Consider the following 20,923-nt stretch of genomic DNA (forward strand, 5'->3'; position numbering starts at 1 on the left):
TTGGACAATATTATTAAGACTTAGACCGGCAACATAAACTGTTTTTTCTCTCTTTTTTTCGTGTGGCAGCCCCTGGGTAGACACATGGTTACTTCTGCCAAGGTTATGTTTTTGGCTGCTTGTGTTTGTGAGTGAAAAAGTTAATGATCGCTTTGGATGAAATTCTCTGTGGAAGATTGTTATGGTCCAAAAAAGAAATGGTTAGATCTTGGTGGTGATATGGATCTGGGATCAGGAGTGTGGGAAACTAAACTTGAATTGATGACCATCAAATCATCTGGAAGTAGATTAGCATCGTCCTGTATATAATGACTTTATCCAGAATAGCCCTGTGACCTCCTATCTGTTCCGCCTGTAATTCCCTGCTATTTATGTTTCCCTATAAAAAGGCTACACAATTATCAAATTATCAAAGATAAAGACCGACAGGTCAAAGTTTGGTTGGAAAGGCACATAAAATTCTAGCAAATATAACAATATCCTCTGTGATAGTGTCTTATCGCAAGGTTTTTTATTGTGCTGTTGTGGACATTTTAATTGCATGCTTGTGGACTGAGCCTCTGTATATACAAACACTCATTTCATTGACGTGTTCATGACGAGATGATGACGGGATTCGTGTAAGAGCAAAAACCAAACAAGAAAGACGGGATTCGACTCAAGGAAGGGCGAGAATCCAATTCAGGTGAACTTGGCAAGAGGAAAGCGCTGTCTGCAGCGTTAGATCAATAAAGTGTGCGGCCGTAAAAACGTATGCTTGGTGTTTTAAAACGGTAGTTAACAAACCATAAGTGGGCAAAGGAAATATATCCTCTGGTTTGATTTCCACTTTGGCCTGTTTTTCTTATCACCTGGGTAAAACCTGTGGTGTCATTATCAGTGATGGATGGAGTTGAACACAAAGGCTTTTTAAGATAACCATGAGAAATATTAAAGGGATTACTGATTGTCAATAAGGCCTCCTCTTTTTTAGCACCAAAGAAAATGTACCTTCTTATTCTCTCCTATGTATAGTGTAGATTATGTACGATGCTTTACACAGGTAAAGATGCTGACGGCCTACAGTTGCAATCTAGCTATAAATGTCTCTTTTAACGTGTTGCTGTTGACAAAATGTGACCAGGATTGTGGGGCTTTTATCCCTTTGTACTTTGGTCATGCTGCTCTGTGTGAACAGCACACAGATTCAACACAGATGACAATGCCAGACACAATACAGTGGCTCCAAATAGCATCCATAGCTTTAACATCTAACATCCAGCCTGCTGGATTGTGACGATGTCTGTCTGATCCAGACAATGTTGTCCAGACAGACAGAATGGGTGGGATAACATAAACACCGACAAGAGACATAACACTTCATTCACAAAAGCTCTACTGCATCACAGCTATTTAGGTTAGTCACTTGACCATCATTGTCTCCTGTCAGTACACCGCTGAACAAAAACACAGCAGACTCCACTCTGACTGTTTTTCATGTCCCCCCCAAGGTCCAAACAAGAGGGTCATAGGTCACATACAGACACCATTTTAGATAAAGTGAATGGGTTACTTTGTGTCCCTGTGATGGACTGGCGACGTGTCCAGGGTGGGATTGGCACCAGTGAACCTCATGTGAAGAATAAAGTGGTAGAACATAATGAAGAGGACATGGATGATCTTCCTCACTAAATGGCATCAGAGACAACATTTATTTTCATGCATTTATTGGTAAAGGCTCACTCTCATTGTCAGATCACAGCGAATGTAAAGAAAACCAAGTGGGACTGAATATAAGCCAAGTTTTTCAGTCCTGATGAATGCTGCATCCGTTAGCAGGATCCCAGCTGCCTGAAGTGCAGATGTCAGCCCTCACACTGGGACAGTCTGCAGGATTCATTAGGTTGACGGGTGCTAGGAACGCATAGCACAGCACCTGAGAAGGGAAAGGAGTGTCGTGGAAGTCACAATGAGCAATGTCTTCTCCTTACCTCATTTAGAATAGATGCTTTGCTCTGCTGAAAGTTTTGCAGTGCGAGTACAAATATAACTAAAAGTCTACGTAATGATCTTAGCGGGCCTACCTGTATCTTCGAGGACAACCGTGATGACCAATGGTGTACTCCTGAGCATAGCAGAACCGCCTGCAGAGTCCTCTATACCCACATGTCCAGTACTGCATTTCTGGATCACTGCCTGTGGGTTATTATTATTATAGCATAATCAAAATATGTCCTCATTCTCTTGATGAATACTCACTAGACTTGACATTTTCATAAACTGTAATCACTGTAATGTTAAGAACAATAATAATAATAAATGTAGCCAAGGCCGCTTTACAGAGTGGGTATAAACACACAAAGGACCAAATCGATGTTATAAAGACATTATTTTAGCTGCTCAGTAGTTAGGGCGCTTCTCATCAGAGCCACACCAACAGACCCCAATTAGAATCCAGAGCATTTGCCACACCATGGTTTGCTTGATCTCACACGCTAAGAAAATGGGTGTATTGGTTTCTTACCCTCTCCAACTGCAAGCATCAGGAGAAGCACGAGAAGCGCCAGGCTCAGTCCCTTCATGTTTTGGCACCAATAGGCTTTCAGACACTGCTGTTGGCAGACCGGTGCTGCATTTATACAGCATTTCAAACACGGGGGGAGGAGTCCATCCGGCTCTGTCCAAATCACAATAACAAAAAAGTATCATGGAATGATGGGAGTCTGGGTGCTGAGGGTCAGGACTATCAGCTTACTCAGCTCTGTCAGCTACAGTTTTTGTTTATGAATTGAGATTTTTACAAAGAATCATACTGTAATTCCATGCCATCTCATATGCTTGTTTGATTGCCTCAACAACCCATTGGTGGACCCTCTGCTTGGACAGTGCTTGTTATTGTGCTATAGTGCTCCCTTGTTATTTCTGCTGTGATGCACAAATGGCTGCTATGGTAGTCTTATGTCACTTCTTTGCTCTGGCAGAACATCTGGGTTGACAGTAGATTTGACTTCTCCTTCAGCTCAGATGATTACTGTGTGATATTTGTGCAGATTTGTGAGAAACAAAGGTTTGACATTTGACACACATGTCTTTAAGAATTATTGTACCTGCTGCGATTTGAAATTTGCAGTAGGCTATATTGTGATTTTGATCAAATTTCAATTGTTTGGGCCTTGAAACTGTGTCTGCATTTAGCTTTGAACTGCAATTTTCTTTTCCCCTGTGGAGGGCAGCATTGCACTTCTAGTTGTTGCCTTTGATGTGCACTCTCCATTCATCTCATTTGGGAGAAACATTTGCTGTGCCTTCTGTCCTCTCCAATCATTTTCAATGGGAGAAAAATGCATCATTTGCTTGGTAATCACAAAATGATAGTGAATAGTAATGTGATAGTGGTATCAAACAAAGAATAACAAGAATAACATATAATACACATAATATAAAAAAAGAGTCTCAAATAGGGGTTTTGTTCAGTTATAAAGTTGTAGAATTGAAATAAATGAATTTTCTTAATTCATTTTTGTTAGGGCTTCTTAAATTTGAGATTGTGTTGAGGTATATGTCCAGATCAGGATGTTTTAAAGTGTTATATATGGGCATTGTCTTTGCATGTTTTGCCTTATGTATATAACATTTTGTCGAAAATAATGAGCAGGTTAATTATGTATTGTTAAAAGAAAATTGATTTTTGAATATTAATAATAGGTCAGATTCTTAGAACGTAATCTATTTTTCCAAAAATGTCTTTGAAGGTCTATTTGAAAATTGTTCCAGAAAAGAAGTCACATGTTCACAATGAAAAAACACATACAGATATTCTAATGTTCCAGTAAAATTGTCGCAGAAGGTAATTTTTCTGTATAAAGCATGTTGTATTGAAAAAAATAACATGGCATACCAAACTGGTACAGGTGGTGGCGGTAGTTGTTTTGGTCGCTGCTTCCGTCGCCGGGTTTTCAGTCCAGCAAAGAAAAGCGTGTGCGCATGCGCAGTTCGTGCAGCTACAGACCCCAACAACAGCATTGTGGTGCGGCTGCTCCATCATTCCAAGATGGCGGACATCCTAGGTTCAATCTTAAAATCGATGGAGAAGCCTCCAACTGTCGGCGACCAGGAGAGCCGACGAAAGGCTCGAGGTACATTACTCACTGCTTTATTAACGAGCCCGTTTCTCGTCGTTTTGAAACTGTTGAGGTGATTGCGATATGGGACTCAGAAGTGTTTAAAAACCAAAAGGACAGACACAGATATATATATCGAGCTTTCTTCTGCTGCTACTGCTACACCTGGCTCTTTGAGTTTCACGTAAACTTTAGCAGAGCTAAACGGGAACCTGCTGTCGTGAGCGTCCGTAGACCAGAGGACTGTCTGGACCGCAGGCAGCTGCTGTTACCGCTCAAAGCACCGTGTAAACAACCTGCGCCGGTGTTTATGACGACGTCTGTATGCTCGTGTTTCCACTAACCTTAACCCGACCTTGTCTTTCGCCGTAAGCACCGGGAATCATTACACTGCTGCTGTAGCCTCCTCCTGTGGAGATGGTTCTCTGTCAAGCAGACAAAAACGTTTATAGCTAGGTTGGTTAACACATGATCCGACAAGAAACACAGTTACACAGACATTATTAATAAAAGTCAGTAAAAACTAGTGACACTGGAAGCTAAGAAATAATAATAATAATAATAATAATAATAATAATGTACAAAATGTTTCTACTTGATTGCACTCGGTAAAAAGTCATCCACTAAAATTATGATGCACATCATTTAGGACCCTTAACAGTAACCTTTCCCCAATATGTAGTAGTTAATAAATACAGGTAAACAAGTGGTTACAGAATCAAGTCGTACTGTATAGCCACGAGATGTTTTAATTAACAGAAAAGTGGCCAATATCATTACATTTTACATGTATGTTTCCTTGTCGACACAACTAATGGAATTTCCATCCCTGAATGATCTGAAAAATGCTGTTTTGGTATCATAAACTTCAGTTGTTGTGTCTGAGAGTGTTGTGTAATGGAAAATATATAATGCTTCACAAAAAACCCAATTGAAATTTAAACTTCTGCTGTTTAAAGAACAAGCAGCGAGACTGAAGAAGATGGAGGAGGATGAGAAGAGAAAGAAAGCAGAGTTCAGGAAAAAGGTAAAGAGTGACGCCCTCTTTATCGCTCTGGCATCATCTTGCCTCCCTTCATTACTGTGTTCATCACAGACTTTTGTTTCCTACATCGCTTTCCAAGATGGAGAAAGAAGTATCAGATTTCATCCAAGACAGCACACAACAGAAACGAAAATACAACCCAATGGGCAAGATTGAGAGGAGTATATTGTAAGTATTCTGTACTTAAAATGGGTTAAAAATGACTGTATTCTATCGTATGTTCAGAGCTGTTTACTTTTTGTATTTCCCTGGCTCATAGGCACGATGTTGCAGAAGTAGCTGGGCTGACTTCTTTCTCTTTTGGGGAGGACGAGGAGAGTCGCTACGTCATGCTTTTCAAGAAGGTCTGATTTTTTTTTGTTTCGATATACTCATAAACTTGACGTTCGGCTTAGGTTAGGTGAAAATCAACACAGTCTTTCACCCTCATCTGTGGCAGGAGTTTGCACCATCGGATGAGGAGCTTGAGGCTTATCGCAAAGGAGAGGAGTGGGATCCCAAGCTGGCAGAACAACGGCGAAGACTAAAAGTACGACTGGACTCTCTGTTTGTTACAACATTTTCCAGAGTTGTCATTTCATATGGAAAATCCTCACTAAAGGATAATTTGATCTGCTCTACACATATATTTTCTTTGATTGTCTGTCACAGTCTCTGACTTTGCTTTTGCTTGTCACTGCAGGAGCAAGCTGCTTTGGAAATAGCAGCATCCAGTGAGACAAAGAAGTTAGAAACTCCCAACTCCAACTACAGAGACAAGTACAGTCACCTGATCGGCACCTCAGCTGCAAAAGACGCAGCACATACACTGGAGGCAAACAGCACTTATGGCTGTGGTAAGTAAATGTCACGCTAATCTGTTTTATAGAAAGTAATCACTCACTCAGTTCATGTTAATGTCTGGTTTTAGTCGGACTAAGACAATAATTTGGTTTTCTTAATGTCATGTAAACACGTCTGACTAGGCGATTATTTTTATGTTGTAATCTTTTACAATTTACAATTTTATAATTTTCCTCCCAGTTCCTGTGGCCAATAAGAGGGACACTCGCTCCATAGAGCAGGCCATGAATGAAATCAGAGCAAAGAAACGACAGAAGCGAGAAAACGACACAGCAGCACATAACAGCGGCTCTTGAGTCTCTACTGCCTCTTCTACTGTTGTGAGTGTGTGTGTGTGTGTGTGTGTGTGTGCGTGCGCGCGCCCATCAGTGTGTCTATGTTTGACCACTCTTCATTCTGTAATAATGTCATTTTCTTCAGACATTTAAGAATTTAACTTATATGGTAGCCAAGTATGTATGCCACTCTTTGATTGAGGCTGTGCTCAAATGATCCAGTTTAACATTTACCTGTGAATGGGTTAGGGTTGCACAAATGATTGGATAACATACAGTATAATAGTACAAGCAACTACAATATCTTCATTTTGGCTTTTATTAAGGTTTTCTGGGGGCAGCGTTTCTGCTATATTTATAAGAGACAGGTGAGGCAGACTGGAAAAGGGGGTGGGGCAAACGTACAGCAAAAGGCGTGGGCTGGAGTCAAACCCCCGTCACTGTTGTCAGGACTCAGCCACAAGGATGCCCCTTTTTGCCAGTGAGTAGCATTTGTGTAATGCAGATGTGCAATTATATATTTTAACCATTGAAAGTATTGAAAGAGCTGTGGCTGGATTTGATGGAAGTCCCACTGACAGTGTTCCACACATGCAGTGCAGTTTGGAAAAGAGAAACACTTGGTTTTTGTTTCATTTATTGTTTTTCTTGTTGTTGGACATTGTTGTGGGTCTTGGTAATCTGTAATAATGTGGGATTTCTTTGTCTGTACATCTGCACTGACTGTGAATTAAACTGTTTACCCCTGGATAAAGCTGGGATAGGCAGTATGCCTGTAAAAATAGTTGATTGGAGTTTCATCCACAGGTAAAAATTTTTTTAAATAAGCCATGTGTAATGATGGCTTCTCTCTGTCCTGAGCTCGTTTAATCAGATCAGCACAGACAGATGGACTTGTCTCACGTGTGACCGATTATGTCCAACTCTCTTTTAAACTCTTTTATAGGTTTCTTTGCAGCATTGGAAATTGTTTGTGTGTCTCTCTCTAAACTGCCCTGTGATCTGATTGGTCAAAGCTTCCCACCGTGCTACAGACTTAGCATTGAGGTTATAAGCAGAGACAAGAAGTGTCGATGTACATTATAGTGAAATGAATTGAATAAATCCTGTTTACTGTACATTTTTAAATGCTATATTATCAAGCCATAGTGGCTTTCAGTCGGCAGCATAGTAGGGAGTGGAAATATCCGACTCCTTGTTGAAATTTGGGTCATTATTGGGTTTTATTTTGTCTTTTTTAAGGGTCTGTCAACATAATGTCTATTTTAACATGGTTACACTGTTTTATCCTTGGCATGTGTTTAATAAATGGAGAACAGTATGAGACCATTGACTGTATGCTACTGTGATTCCTGCTTGGCTTTCTTTTCTATAGTCCAATCACACTTGCACACTTGCAATTTATTTCTTTAATTACAGAGAGCAGTAAACAGAAACAGGACAACATTAATAAAATGCTGCACTCGCGCAGAAGCACTCATTTAATTCGCTCACCTTGATAACTAAACCTTGAGGTCACTACTAAAAAAAAGTTATTTTATTTTTCATTTTATTCTTGTTCTTTTCTCTTTTAGCTGAAAAATGTTTTTATATTTTGTTAAGCGTTCCCCTCTTATCTATTATATATTATCAGTGGCAGCTGGTGACATTTTATTTTGAGTCAGTTTTTCAGATGGACTGTGCTAACATAGTCCAGTGGTGATATGCAGTTACCGCATATCACCACTAAAACCCACCAAAGCACCATTCTCATGCCTGATACCGTCATTTTAAAAGATTCACTAAAAATACACAACAAAACGAGAAATGTTTAAGTCTGTATTACCTGTGTGAATCCAGGCTTGTTCGGTGTCCAGCATCTGAAAGAGGAGGCAGGGAAAACAAAACATGCCACTGGTCTGAGTGCAACCAGTTAGCCAGTCCGTCTTCTCATACCAGCTCCTGTCTTTCGTTTGCTGTTTTATGGCGACGTTCGGCTGGTCAGGTCGAGTTATATAAGCCGAAGCTTTTCTTTTATGAAACGGCTTTTTTTTTGCAGCGAGAGAAAGTTGTTTGTACTTTTTTTCCATGATGAAATCGGCAATTAAGCGCTGGTAAAGTTAGCACAATTTACAGAGAAGCGAACGGAGGTATTTCCGTTTCCGCCGGCATTAGGCCATGTCCGCTCGGCCGTGGGAGGTCTCAGTGATGCATCAGTGCGTGTGACGAAATCACGTTGGGGCGAGCCCTCCCGGAGCCCATTGAAATGAATTGTAGGGTCCAAAAAAGGGTCCAATATTATCAAGACTTAGACCGGCAAAATAAACTGGTTCTTCTCTCTTTTTCTCGTGTGGCTTAAGGAGGGCGGTGCACTGTCGCCCACTATGGGCCAGACGCCCCTGTATATTATATCAAATTTATTAATTTTATACTTTAATATTTTATTCCCTTTTTATCTGTGTATCTGTCGGTATCTATTACTCAACTGAATATTTTTTATAATATGGTGTGTTCTCATGAGTAGCTGCCCGGGGATCACAATAAATGAACGTTAAACTAACTGCAATTACTTTTTATTGCATTAATGAATAAGTGAATGATTTATTTTCACCCATAGTTATGTTGTGTGGGTTAATGTGAATTTGTGGGTTTATTAGGACACAGTCTATTTTAAGATCATGTGCTCACTCCTCTGCCATCCTTGTGGTTTCAAAATACTATGACGTATTTGTCCTGAAGAGGGCGCTATAGACTCAACAAGACTTTTTTTTTAAAGATTTTTTTTTTTTTTTTAAATCCCTGTTTCACAGTGTCCTGCAGTTTCTGTCCCGCAGAAACATATTTATTGCGCTTAGAAGACTGGGTCACCCACATGTAAGAAAAAAAAATGAAGCCCATGCTTTTGTTCTTTTTCATCATTTGGCTTGCAGATGCGGAGCAGAAACTCCGGAAAGGTAAGTCCAGACTGCTGATGCTCATTCTGTCCTCATCTATATCGTCTGAGGCTGGAGAGAAATCAGGAAACGCGTCAAAAATAAGGAGAACTTTGCTGGTTTTTGCCTAAACTGAACTCACACTCTTGGTAGGAACATAACTTTTGTGGTTTAAAGGGAACTTTTTTCCACCTCATCCGGTGAAAAGCAGGAGATACTAAAAGTGAAATCATGACTCACATTTGTGTGAACAATGAAAAGCCTTAAATGTGACAGTTTGCTCTCCCTTATTTTCCCTCTTTAGTCACAGAGCTGCCAAAATACCTCAAAGCAATGTTTTAGATGAGATTAGTTCACATACAAAAGCTTCTGTTTTTAGCTGCTCCATGTGTTTTTCTACACCTCATGTGTCTAATTGTGTTGTCATCCAGGTTCTGGGGTGGTTTGTACTTTCAAAAACAAGACATACAACCCAGGAGACAGCTGGCATCCCTATCTGGAGCCATTTGGATTGATGTTCTGTATGCGCTGTGTCTGCACAGAGGTAACGCTTAATATTAACATTACACCAAATTAAAAACAAAATTAAAAAGGTGGATTAGTCATTATTTACTTTTCCTCTAGAAGGAATTTATTTTACAGAAATGTATCAACTATTTCACATTTAAAAAATTAAAAATCATTATTTGTTGTATGGTGAATGTCTGTAAAGGTCCTGATAAAGTGTCAGGAGTGGCACCCTCTGTGTGGTCTGCTGCCGTAGCCCATTTGTTATGTATAATGTAATTCAGTGGTCAGCAGCCAGCATCAGTATCTGGGCCACCAGATGATTTAACAATTCTGATCTTCAATTATTTGCTTATCTTCAAAAAAAAAATTAAAATTTCATATTGAGTTTGGAGCTTTTATTCTCGAAAATTATTATCTTATTCAAATAGATTCTGTTGCTAGAATTGATCCACAAATAGATTGACAATGTTCTGTGGTTTATTTGAAGGTAGGCCTTGGTTGTTGTTTTTTTAATCAAGGAAGTGTTTTCCCTTTGTAGTTCTTAAGTTTCATAAATGCAACAAACTACATTACATTAATATCTATATATAAAACTTATTACATGCCGTCTTCAGTTTATGGGTCAAATAGGTTTGCAGCTCCAGATATATATTGTATTTGGGTGGAAAAGGGTCAAAAATGGCTCTGATTCGCGATTCATTTTGTTTTTGGGTATGAAACATTTCAATTTCAACTGATATATTTATTGGATTGTTCATATTGATTGATAAAAGAAAATTGCTAAAAGACCCCACAAAGATTACTACTCAGTAATTCCATTTCAAAATACAAGGCAACAATCCACCACATCAATATCACTCTTTACACAAGAGGTGTATATAGTTTAAAAAACTGAACTGTCAAACCGTTGGATGAAAAAATAAAGTTTAAACTAGTTTTATGAAGTTTCTGCCAAACCAACAATGTGTAAACATACATTAATTAAAGTGTTAAATGACTGATAACCCACATTAAGATATTGCACGTTCAAGCATCAGACATTCCAGATGTTCTACTAAATCTCTGCTCTGAGTTTCTGAGACAGGTGTGCTGCGAAAAGCCCATGCTTGTAAACTGTGACGTTGCTGTCTCTTAGACAGGTCATGTGAAATGTAACACAATCAAGTGTCCTCCTCTGCCATGTGAGAACCCCGTGGCTGTGCCTCAGCAGTGCTGCCCAAAATGCACAGGTAGGTCGTCTGTCGCTAAACGCGTCTCCAGCTCTGAGTCCTGGTCCGGCGTGTTTTAGATAGTTTCCCCCGCTACAGTGCAACTGATTCGAATGAATGGGTCGTTATCAGGTTTTTGCAGAGCGTGATGACGAGCTGCACATTTGCATCAGATGTGTTGGCAGGGGTTCCTGAGGACCAGGATTTGGGAAACACTGTTCTAAATAGATTCTGGCTGTGACACCCCTGTGTGTGTGTGTGATGTGCCGTCCTCAGATGGACCCAGGATCCCTGCAGGTCTGAGAGCTTCAGTGAGATCCTGCAGATATAATGGAAGCATTTATCAGCCAGGGGAGACCTTCACCAAGCACGACCTCTTCCCATCCAAGCAAAGCAATCAGTGTGCCATGTGCTCATGCTCTGTAAGTTGCACATTGTTTGCTACTCACACTTTTATCCAGTGAAAGAATGTCACATGAGGCTATTTGCATATAGTGTGTAACGTTAAATGTATCACATACACTTCACAGGCAGTTAAATACAACACATGAATTAGAAAAGTTATAAAATATTTTTTTATTATTATTATTTTATTAATTTATTTATTAAGGAAATTAAAAAATAATATTGAAAATATGCCAGAAATTCTGAGAATAAAGTTGGAATTCTGAGAATAAAGTTAGAATTCTGACAATAAAGTCATAAATTCTGACAATAAAGTCAGAATTCTGAGAATAAAGTCATAAATTCTGACAATAAAGCCAGAATTATGAGAATAAAGTTAGAATTCTGAGAATTAAGTCATAAATTCTGACAAAGTCAGAATTATGAGAATAAAGTCCTAAATTCCGACAATAGTCAGAATTATGAGAATCAAGTTAGAATTCTGAGAATAAAGTCAGAATTTCTGACTTTTTAAAGTCAGAATTTTGAGAATAAAGTCAGAATTCAGACTTTAGTCAGAACTCAGATATTATTTTCCTGTGTGTCCCTAATTAGGGCCACATGTAAAAATAAATAAATTGAAAGATAGAAAAAAAGAAAACGGCATGGATTCTGAGAAAAATCCAGTTTTCTCAGAACTCTCAGATTAAAGTCAGAATTCTGACTTAAATATCAGAATTCTGACTTTAATATCAGAATTCTGACATTAATCTCAGAATTAATTTTTTTACATGTGCCGTTAATACTTTAAATGTAATTTAAAGATTATCATTCTATACTGTATGTGTGTGTGTTGCTGTTGCTACATATTGTTAAATATACACAAGTAGTATCTCTTAGGCTAATGTGAGGCGGGTGAAGCATCTTGCTTTGGTTTGTGTGTTGGCTTGGCCTGTGTGTGATTGCCGCCAGAGAATAGACCAAAGTATTCATTTTTAAAACAAAAGACAGAGATTATAGAAAAAAAAAAAGCAACTGGAGTTGAAATAACCCAGACGTCAGGACGTGAGAGGGTAATTTTACGAGTTGTTAAGTTGTCTTCATTTACACACGTTTCCACGTCTCCAAGGAGACGAAACATAATAATGAACGCAACAAAAATGATTCCTTGGCTTCATTTTACAGAACAAAACATGTTTATATTATTACATTTCTTTCATTTAACTGTTGCATTCTCGCTGTTTGTTGACCTGCAGTTAAAACCTATTCACTAATCTAGTGTGTATAAACAATTATTACAAACATAGCACACAGGACATAAACAGTTAATGTGATGAAGGAAAAGAAGAGACAAATAAGGCAAATCGAGACAAAGTAAACTACGCAGAAGAAGCAAGGACATTAAACTAACAACAAAAAACAGACCTGACACAGTTGTGATGTTCTGGGATTTACTTTTACTTTTCTCTCCTCAGAATGGAAACATCTTCTGCGCTCTGAAAACATGCCAACAAGTCACCTGCTCCTCGCCAGTCTCAGTTTCAGACACCTGCTGTTTGGTGTGTAAAGGTAGTCCAACTCCAAGCTCCGAGCTGAGAAACTGTCATGCAGTCTTTTCTTCTCCTTTGTAGGAATTTGAACTGTCAAATGCCATAATATGCAAATAAATGCAACATTACACTTGACAAACAATATTGAATTGTAGCCCATCCCTACTAGAAATAATCATGTTTCACTGTCTTTTTGCTTTGTGTTTGTGTTTAGATCATGGCATCACTGGGTCTTCATCCACTGAGGATGGAAACCAGCAGCTGAACAGAGGCGTCGTACGTCCCTGCTGATTATTCTTGACATTGCTTTCACATTAAAACGCGTCTATCTCTGGCTTTATTTACATATGTATATAGTACGTGGGCTTCAGGCAAAATGTCGGTTCTAATGAAGTGTTTGAATGCGACACAGCGACGTGGAGTGCTTGGGGATCTGCTCTGTAACTGACCCTCACATTGACCTTCACTGTGCAGGAGGAAAGAAAACCAATTACTCTTCGACAACTGCTTGGATCATTTGCTTAACTGGGCATCACATTATTCAGCTTAGAACAGAATCATTTAATTCGCTGTAACCAATAAAGACAAAGAATTACCATCAAGATATATATGGAGCATTTGGCTTAATCAGAATTCATAAAAAAAGAAAGCCTTTTTAAATGTAGAGCATAATATGTGACTCTTGGAAAAAAACTGCATTTTTAATATCTGTTTACAAAAGAGGCATTCAGTCGACCGGTGTTCTGCAGAGGTGCGGCCCGACCGTGCCACTCCACCCAGGGTCAGGACTTCTCCAAGAGGCCTGAGTCTGAGTAAACTTAACCTTAAAGGGGCTTCAGAAACCACCGTGAAGATTTTGCTACAGAGGAAACACCAAAGAGGTGAGATTTTGTCAAAACAGAGAGATGAATCCTCTTCCTCACCACTTTCACGATCGTCTCCATATGTAGCGCAGACGCAGTCACATGTTTTCTATTTCTTGCAGCGTGTTTATACAACGGCAAGACGTACTCCCATGGAGACATGTGGCACCCAGTTTTGGGCAAGGTCCTGGAATGCATCGTGTGCACTTGCACGGATGGCCTGCAGGACTGCAAACGCATCACGTGTCCCAGCCAGTATCCATGCCAACATCCTGTGAAACCAGTGGGGAAGTGCTGCAAGACTTGTCCAGGTAGTCAAACATGGGTCAGGACATTATGTTGCATTTATGAGTGAGGTCATATTGATTGTGTGTGTTTCCTCTCGCTCTCTCCAGAGAATAAAACTGAAAGTAACCACACCCAGTGTTATCTTGGATATAAAAACAGCCTTGTGGTTTATAAAGTGGAATCATCTCTGCGAGTCGACTCGCCCGGCACAATGAGGATCATTGCTGTTGAAAGACAAAAGACTGCTGAAGTTGAAGTCCAAGTATGGAAGACCATAGAAGGTATGGTACTTAAATACTTCACCGATTAGCATTTAGCTTTGTATTACTAGAATAGGGGTAGTATTTTTGAAAAATGAGTAGGTTTCCCCTGAGTTGTGAAAGATCTTCATGTTTTTCTTTTTGTTATGTGCCCACCAGTGACACTTGGTCCTGTTAGCGTAACTGTTAGCAAAGATGGCGGACACTGTTTACATTCTGGGAATGAGCTCCCGTCCCCCCTACGAGTGCCCACCAGTGACACTTGGTCCGAGGCTTGAAACTGCAACGCTAATTCCATAGACCAGTGAGGGACGGGACCTCATTCCCAGAATGCAAACAGTGTCCGCCATCTTTGCTAACAGTTATGCTAACAGCTACGCTAACAGGACCAAAGAACAAAGAAGGACGGTACTTCTCGACTCGGGGGAAACTAAGGTTGGGAAGCACAATTTAAAAAAAATAAATAAATACTACCCCTTTTCTAGTAATACAATGCTACATCGGTAAAGTGTTCCTTTAAATACTTCAACTACTGGTGGGAACTACATTCAAGGCCAAGTAGTCAGACCAAGACAAATATGTCTTAATGTCATGTTAATGTACTGAATGACAATAATTAGAATAGTCAGCAAAAGGATATATCCATATGTTGTTATTTTTTTTCCTATTTATACAGGTGTTTCACAATTAATGGAAATTGATGACAATCAACAAAAGTTTGTTATGGATCATCCGGAAAACTACACAATGCTTACAACTCTTAATGAAGGTTTGTTGAAAGATGTTTCACATGCTTGAGTTTTGTAAAAAATAATAATAATAAAAAAAATAATAATAATCTAGGTTAATTCCTTTTCTCAGAGACATGGAGAAGATTCAAAGAGGAGGGAAAAAACCTGACCAATGCTCCTCGCACCACAATTTGCGAAGACGGGATCCGGGAGGTGGTGACTTTCCTAAATCCTCGGCAGACTGAAGGCCTGTGTTCACCCTAATACGTTTTACACCTTTTTTTTATTACATCGATACACCCCTTACATAAGAGGTCTCAAACTCGTGGCCCACGGGCCAGATGCAGCCCTCGGATGGATTTAATTTGGCCCGCCTCAAAATAGCAACTTATTTCTGTGTGTTTTCTTTTATGAATAGATTTGTTTGGCATCATAGATATGTTTTTATTAAAATATCGTCCCTATCATCACCCCCTACTGAACCAGACTAGATGCTCAGTGGCCCCCAGGTCATTTGAGTTTGAGACCCCTGCCTCACACACATATATAGGCATGGTTGCCCCGTGTCATTCCCCTCATAATCCTGGAATTTCTCATTTATGATGTTCATATTATCATCATGTCATTGTCCAGTGTGTTTAAACCATCACACATTTTTATGTGTTAGTTGTTGGATTTGAGAACACAGGCTATAACAGCGGTGTGTTTGACAAGCGTCTGCCCGAGGGTGTTCTTTCTTGAAGTAAATGTGGCGTATAGAGCTAAAAGTGAGTCTCAGAATCCACCTCTGTGGCCTCTGACTTTGCAGATGTGAAATTTTGGGAGCAGTATTTCTCAAAGGCTTTTGCTTAAACATATGAATATTATTAGAATATGCTGAGAGTAAGTGGCTATATGGCCTTTAAGGATGTAAAGGATGTTGAATGCATACTGTATTTATTGTAAATACATATTGAGGTTTTGTCACTTTATTTAAAGTGTATTGATTCTTGTCTGATTTCTGTAAATAGAGTACATTTCACAGTTTTGAATGTTATTTTCTTCGTTGCATGAAGTAGCATGCAGCGTGGTGAATACAGTGTGTTGGTTAGTGAGGAAAAACGGCATTCCTGGTCTAATCTTCCTCAAAATTAGACCTTACTAAAGCTTATTTTTATACAGCCATATGTAGCATGTACGCTATCCTAGTAAAGCACAGTTAGCATTAACAGATAGCTATTATTTAGATATGTTATTAATTGGGCTAGGTTCAGAAGACTAAGTTTGACTCTAGGAGTGGAGAGGAAGACACATAGAGCAGTTTAGTTTTGGTGACACCATATAATTGTGAACCATAACCATATAAATATTGAACAACAAGAACACAAATGGCCATTCATACAAAACACAATATGTACAGTTCATACCATATATACATATTGACAGTAACTGAATTTAGGGAAAAGTCTGTATTGAGGGGTGAATGTATGTAATGTATATGTGGGCTGTTAATGAGTTGCAAGGGGCAAAAAGAAGAGGAGAGGCTGCACCAAGGAGCCTCCTACCAGCCCGACCAGAGCAGTGGAGGTTCAGTTGATGCTTCCAACAGCCTTCAAGCTTTGAGCCCGGACTATACCTCTAGCTCGCCATCAACCTGGCCTGTATGAAAAACAGGTCCTAATTAAAATATCTCATGTGCACACAATAACCACAATACATATCAGTATATCAATAAGTTCAACATTGTACAATATAATCAAATCAATATAAATAAATAACAATATTTGTTATATTCAAATATTTATCATAGAACTAGGCATATACCGCACCAAACAACAGGTAGCGGCTAGGCTAAGCTAATATCATATGATTAGCGTTAGCTCAACTCACCAATTCCGTGACTGAATCAGGTCCTATGTTTCAACATTATGTAACTTTATTGCATTTAGTTTCGGAATGTTTTGATGCGATATTACGCGGCCGTACGTACTACAACATACCTGCAGCAAACATTTCCCCCGGCGTGCTCCTCTCGCTGCTGCCGGCAGCAAGCCACGACGGAGTTATGTTACGGCGGTAAGGTGTGACGTGATGACGTAGCGGCGCGACGTAATGGCGCACGGCATCATCTTCCGTTTCACGAAAGTGGATAATAATAATAATAATAAAGGTTTTTTTTACCCGGGCCTAATGACATGTCACGACAACAAATGCCAGAAATATTTGCAGTCTCCATTGTTGTTGTAGCTCAGTGTAGTCAATCACAATTCTAACAATATAAACTTTTCTCAGTGCTTTACATCAGCCAGCATTTGTGTCTGATTTGTTTGGATCTTTCATGTTTTAATATTGTTTGGCTCGCATGTATTGGAATAATTCGCACCATGAAAAACGGTGGGGATTTGAAATCAGACTTTAGGGCATTGTATGAAAATGATAGTGAGTCATCTATCCACAGTAGAGACATCCTAACGCCACCACTGCCTGGAGGCTTCACTTAACAGACCTCCGGAAAGCCAGATAAACTGTGTTCCTATTGGAGAAGAAATGCTCGGAGACATGAAAATCAAATGCAGAAGCTGAAATTTCCTTCATACATCTTGGGTATTTCTGTGAAAATTCATTCAGACAATGGTCCACATGGCTGGATGCACCTGACTCACATACTCATCGTTTTCCCTCATAATTAAATGGTTATTAAATGAGGTTTTACAGCCACATAACTGTTTTTTTTTTCCTGTCTTTTAAAATGTGCATTGGTAAATGTGTGATCTCTTCCTGTTCTGTGCCTAAAAGAAATCCCTCTTTATGTTGCAGTGGAATTATCAGCTTTGTGCAACACCCATGCAGGTGACACACTACGGAAAGTGTTGATTGGGTGGTTGGTTGGTTGTGTCAGTTGCTCAGTTGGGCTCAAAGATGACCTGGTTCGAATTTGATGGCCAAATATCACTGTCACTGTTGCCTACAAAACCCTAGTTTGCCTCGAGCCTTATTTTAAGAGCCCCACATTCCTTCAAACTGTCTACGTGTGGGTGGTCAAAGGCCATGGTGGCCTCATAAAACGGGTTTTTGGCCTATTGGACATCAAATTCCTTTTTAAAATGACAAGTACGTGCTATGAATCTGGAAAAAGAATGTACAGATTTAAACGGTATATAAATACTAACAGTACGAGAAAAAATTCAAAATAAATGTACATTTTCTGTAAATATAGAGTTGTGCTGCTATGTATACATGTAGGCCAAAAAAAAACTGAAGGACATCGATATTTTTTAAGGTTGAGCAAAGGAAATGGCCTGGATAATACATCTTAATCAGTTAGCTGTCACGAAAAAAACAAAACATCCAAGCTGTAGTCCTGCTTGACTAACTGCACTCCATAACCTGGTTGTGGAAAAGTTAGGTCATGAGCGCCGTGTGCAGTCCGTCTGCAGGCCTGTTTGATCAACAGGTGTCAAATTATCACTGCGGTTCCCATGACTCAGTCAGTGTGCAACTGCAGATTTGCGAGAGCGAGTGGGTGCTTCACAATAATATTGCTTCCCTTCTGTGTGAACTCCTCATATGCTCCCTCTGTCCCCTCCCCACCCACAATGACTCATTGTGTTTCTTTCATACTTTGCACCGGGCTGCTTTGTCCGTCTCCCACTAAAGGCTTGAAACAATATTTTAAAAACAACACACTTCCCTTTGCTCGTCTCTATGGCTCGCACGGATATTTGTGTTGTCTTACGCGTACTTAAATGAGTACGTGTTTAAAAGAGGAATATTCACGTTCAGTTTTCATTTTCGACAAACTTGTCTCATTATTGTTGGATGGAATTTCTACCGTTCATATTCTGAAGATGTTTAAATTCGTCTCATGGGCCAATTCAGCCATGCATGCTGGGTCTTGGCTCTGGTGGTTGTGACAGCTGGGGGCAGTCAGTTGGTATAAATCATGCAGCTGGTCAGCTCTCTCTCCCTCTCTCTGTTTGTGCATGTGGGCTCCGCCCCTGCTGCCCATGAAAATGTGAGGGGTCATGACTCAGCGAAGTGTTGAAGGCGCTTAATAGCATTATTATGATATTAACAAATCTGTTTTGCGTCTGTTCTGAAAGTCCATTTTCATTTTAACACACGTATTAATCAGTGACCATATGGATAGTGCAGAAAATACTTTGAGATGGAAAATAATATGGATTTCAGAGCTTTCCAAAAAAGTGGAGTTGAAGTACAGGAGACATGTAGTAACCCATTTATTAGACCACCAACAGCATTGCTAATGATCAAAATAGTGGTTAATACACCGCTATCCAATCCAACTTTATCTGTAAAGCACAAACAAAGAAGAGTATGTAGAATGAAATGATATTTTGAATGCTAAAATATAATTATTATTATTGTTATCCATGAATTTTACTGTTTTACAAATAAAAATAGAAAGAAAAATAGTAAAGCACATTATTTCTCGATTAAGGTGTCCAATTATAGTTATTTACTTGCATTCCTGAATAGAGCATGTCGTTTTAGTGTTTAGTGAATGTTATGTTTGGCCCAGTGAGTCAAAATGTGGGTATAAAAAGGTGAATTCACTTTATTTGCCAAATAGATATTTAGATGAGATATTTCAAATTAGTTGAACGTCAGCAGCGCATCATTTTTATGCCTAATCATCTGATTTGATATTTGTGGAACAGGCGTACCTAATAAAGTGGCCGGCGTTTCATAGCAGCGAGTGGAGCATCGCTCCCTGCAGATGTGCGGTGTTTGTGAAGAAGTGAAGCATTGCAAATCAATCAGGCTGTCTTCTGATTCATAGGGAGCCAAACTGTGTTCAGCTAATGAAGTCTGATAGACGTGTTTGCTTTCACAGCTGATTAAGGTGCTGAGCAGAACTCCGGAGTTTATACATCATCAAAATGCTTTCAAAATCTATCAATGGCTCTGTTTCTTTTACACCCTCATTAATTAAGTTGGCCCTGATCATCTGAGCTCATGACTGGCCTTTGGGCAGGAAACCATGTCATGAACACTTGGGTCCTCACGTAAAAAGGTGCCACCTTTAGACACTGAATTATTAAAGATGTGACAGTGAGGCGTTTTGTTTTTACCACACATTTACAGTTCTATAAACGTGTAATTAATAACAGCCTCTTCTCGGGTGTCAGCCAGAGTATCCGCTGCCTCTCTGAGATTACATGATAATTGTGTTACAGCTCAATCGTCCATCAACAGAAATAATGAGTAGGTCCAGTCTGCGGTGAACTCATTTGGCACTTGTAATAATGAGGAGTGTTCATGAGGTATTCAGGCCTTTTTGCTCCCAGCCAAATCTGGTGTCTCAATCTCCATAGGGTTTTTCTCCAGGCTTAACTGTTGGGCCTCAGTTTGAGAGTCAAACAAATCTTACAGAAACATTTCTCAGGCTTGATTACTGCGAGGACTTCTCCAGATGTGGATAGGTAATGCATAATATCAGATATATAGGGATGAAAAGAACATATACAGTGGATGTATAAACACAGGTCTGACAGAGAACAGCGATGCATGTCTTTTGTCTCCCTTGCCAGACTCTGTGTGTGATTTTATCACAGAAACAAAATGGACTAAATGTGTTTCCAGTTAATAGCGGCATCTCATCACATTTCATTGCGAGAGCAGAGGGGAAAAAAGCACAACTCGGCCTTTTTGTTTGTTTGTTTATTCCGCGTTGATGGTTATAAAGTGACTGACTCTCTGCTTACTAAAATGAAACGTGGACAAACTGGACATAAATGACCGATGCGTGCGTTGGTTGTGTAACGATGTCGAGTGATTTATCACACTAGCTTGCATGCCTCCATGAGGTCAGTGAGTGTAAATCCCCAGAATTAAAAAGGCTAGGAAGCAACATTTCACAGATATGCAATTAAAATGGTAAATAGCCCAAAAGTCATTTGGAGTCATTTTCAGTCTAATGCCCATTTTCCGTGTTACCGTGCCAGAATCAT

General features: G+C 39.5%; 2 protein-coding genes across 2 annotated transcripts; both read left to right on the top strand.

The window, feature by feature from the left end:
- The first annotated feature begins 3,889 nt into the window (after nt 1–3,889).
- spag7 (sperm associated antigen 7) lies at nt 3,890–7,601 on the top strand. The gene is made up of 7 exons (XM_058627960.1): nt 3,890–4,115; nt 5,060–5,127; nt 5,225–5,313; nt 5,405–5,489; nt 5,585–5,674; nt 5,828–5,981; nt 6,169–7,601. Exons 1-7 carry the CDS (start codon nt 4,031–4,033, stop codon nt 6,282–6,284), a joined length of 687 nt encoding a protein of 228 aa, XP_058483943.1. The 5' UTR covers nt 3,890–4,030; the 3' UTR covers nt 6,285–7,601.
- Nucleotides 7,602–9,057: 1,456 nt separating this feature from the next.
- chrdl2 (chordin-like 2) lies at nt 9,058–15,940 on the top strand. The gene is made up of 11 exons (XM_058627955.1): nt 9,058–9,196; nt 9,607–9,719; nt 10,821–10,914; nt 11,170–11,315; nt 12,753–12,846; nt 13,042–13,103; nt 13,549–13,708; nt 13,813–14,001; nt 14,086–14,259; nt 14,915–15,007; nt 15,100–15,940. Exons 1-11 carry the CDS (start codon nt 9,130–9,132, stop codon nt 15,231–15,233), a joined length of 1,326 nt encoding a protein of 441 aa, XP_058483938.1. The 5' UTR covers nt 9,058–9,129; the 3' UTR covers nt 15,234–15,940.
- Nucleotides 15,941–20,923: the final 4,983 nt, after the last annotated feature.

The sequence above is a fragment of the Solea solea genome, chromosome 4 (assembly GCF_958295425.1).
Source record: "Solea solea chromosome 4, fSolSol10.1, whole genome shotgun sequence".
Lineage (NCBI taxonomy): Eukaryota > Metazoa > Chordata > Actinopteri > Pleuronectiformes > Soleidae > Solea > Solea solea.

What these genes read in the sequence shown, in the direction of transcription:
- spag7 (XM_058627960.1), top strand. Translation starts at nt 4,031, where the DNA reads ATGGCGGACATCCTAGGTTCAATCTTAAAATCGATGGAGAAGCCTCCA. An exon ending in GAGCCGACGAAAGGCTCGAG is followed by an intron (nt 4,116 to 5,059) that starts GTACATTACTCA and finishes TGCTGTTTAAAG; the next exon opens with AACAAGCAGCGAGACTGAAG. An exon ending in AACAACGGCGAAGACTAAAA is followed by an intron (nt 5,675 to 5,827) that starts GTACGACTGGAC and finishes TTGTCACTGCAG; the next exon opens with GAGCAAGCTGCTTTGGAAAT.
- chrdl2 (XM_058627955.1), top strand. Translation starts at nt 9,130, where the DNA reads ATGAAGCCCATGCTTTTGTTCTTTTTCATCATTTGGCTTGCAGATGCG. An exon ending in GTGCTGCAAGACTTGTCCAG is followed by an intron (nt 14,002 to 14,085) that starts GTAGTCAAACAT and finishes CGCTCTCTCCAG; the next exon opens with AGAATAAAACTGAAAGTAAC. An exon ending in GCTTACAACTCTTAATGAAG is followed by an intron (nt 15,008 to 15,099) that starts GTTTGTTGAAAG and finishes TCCTTTTCTCAG; the next exon opens with AGACATGGAGAAGATTCAAA.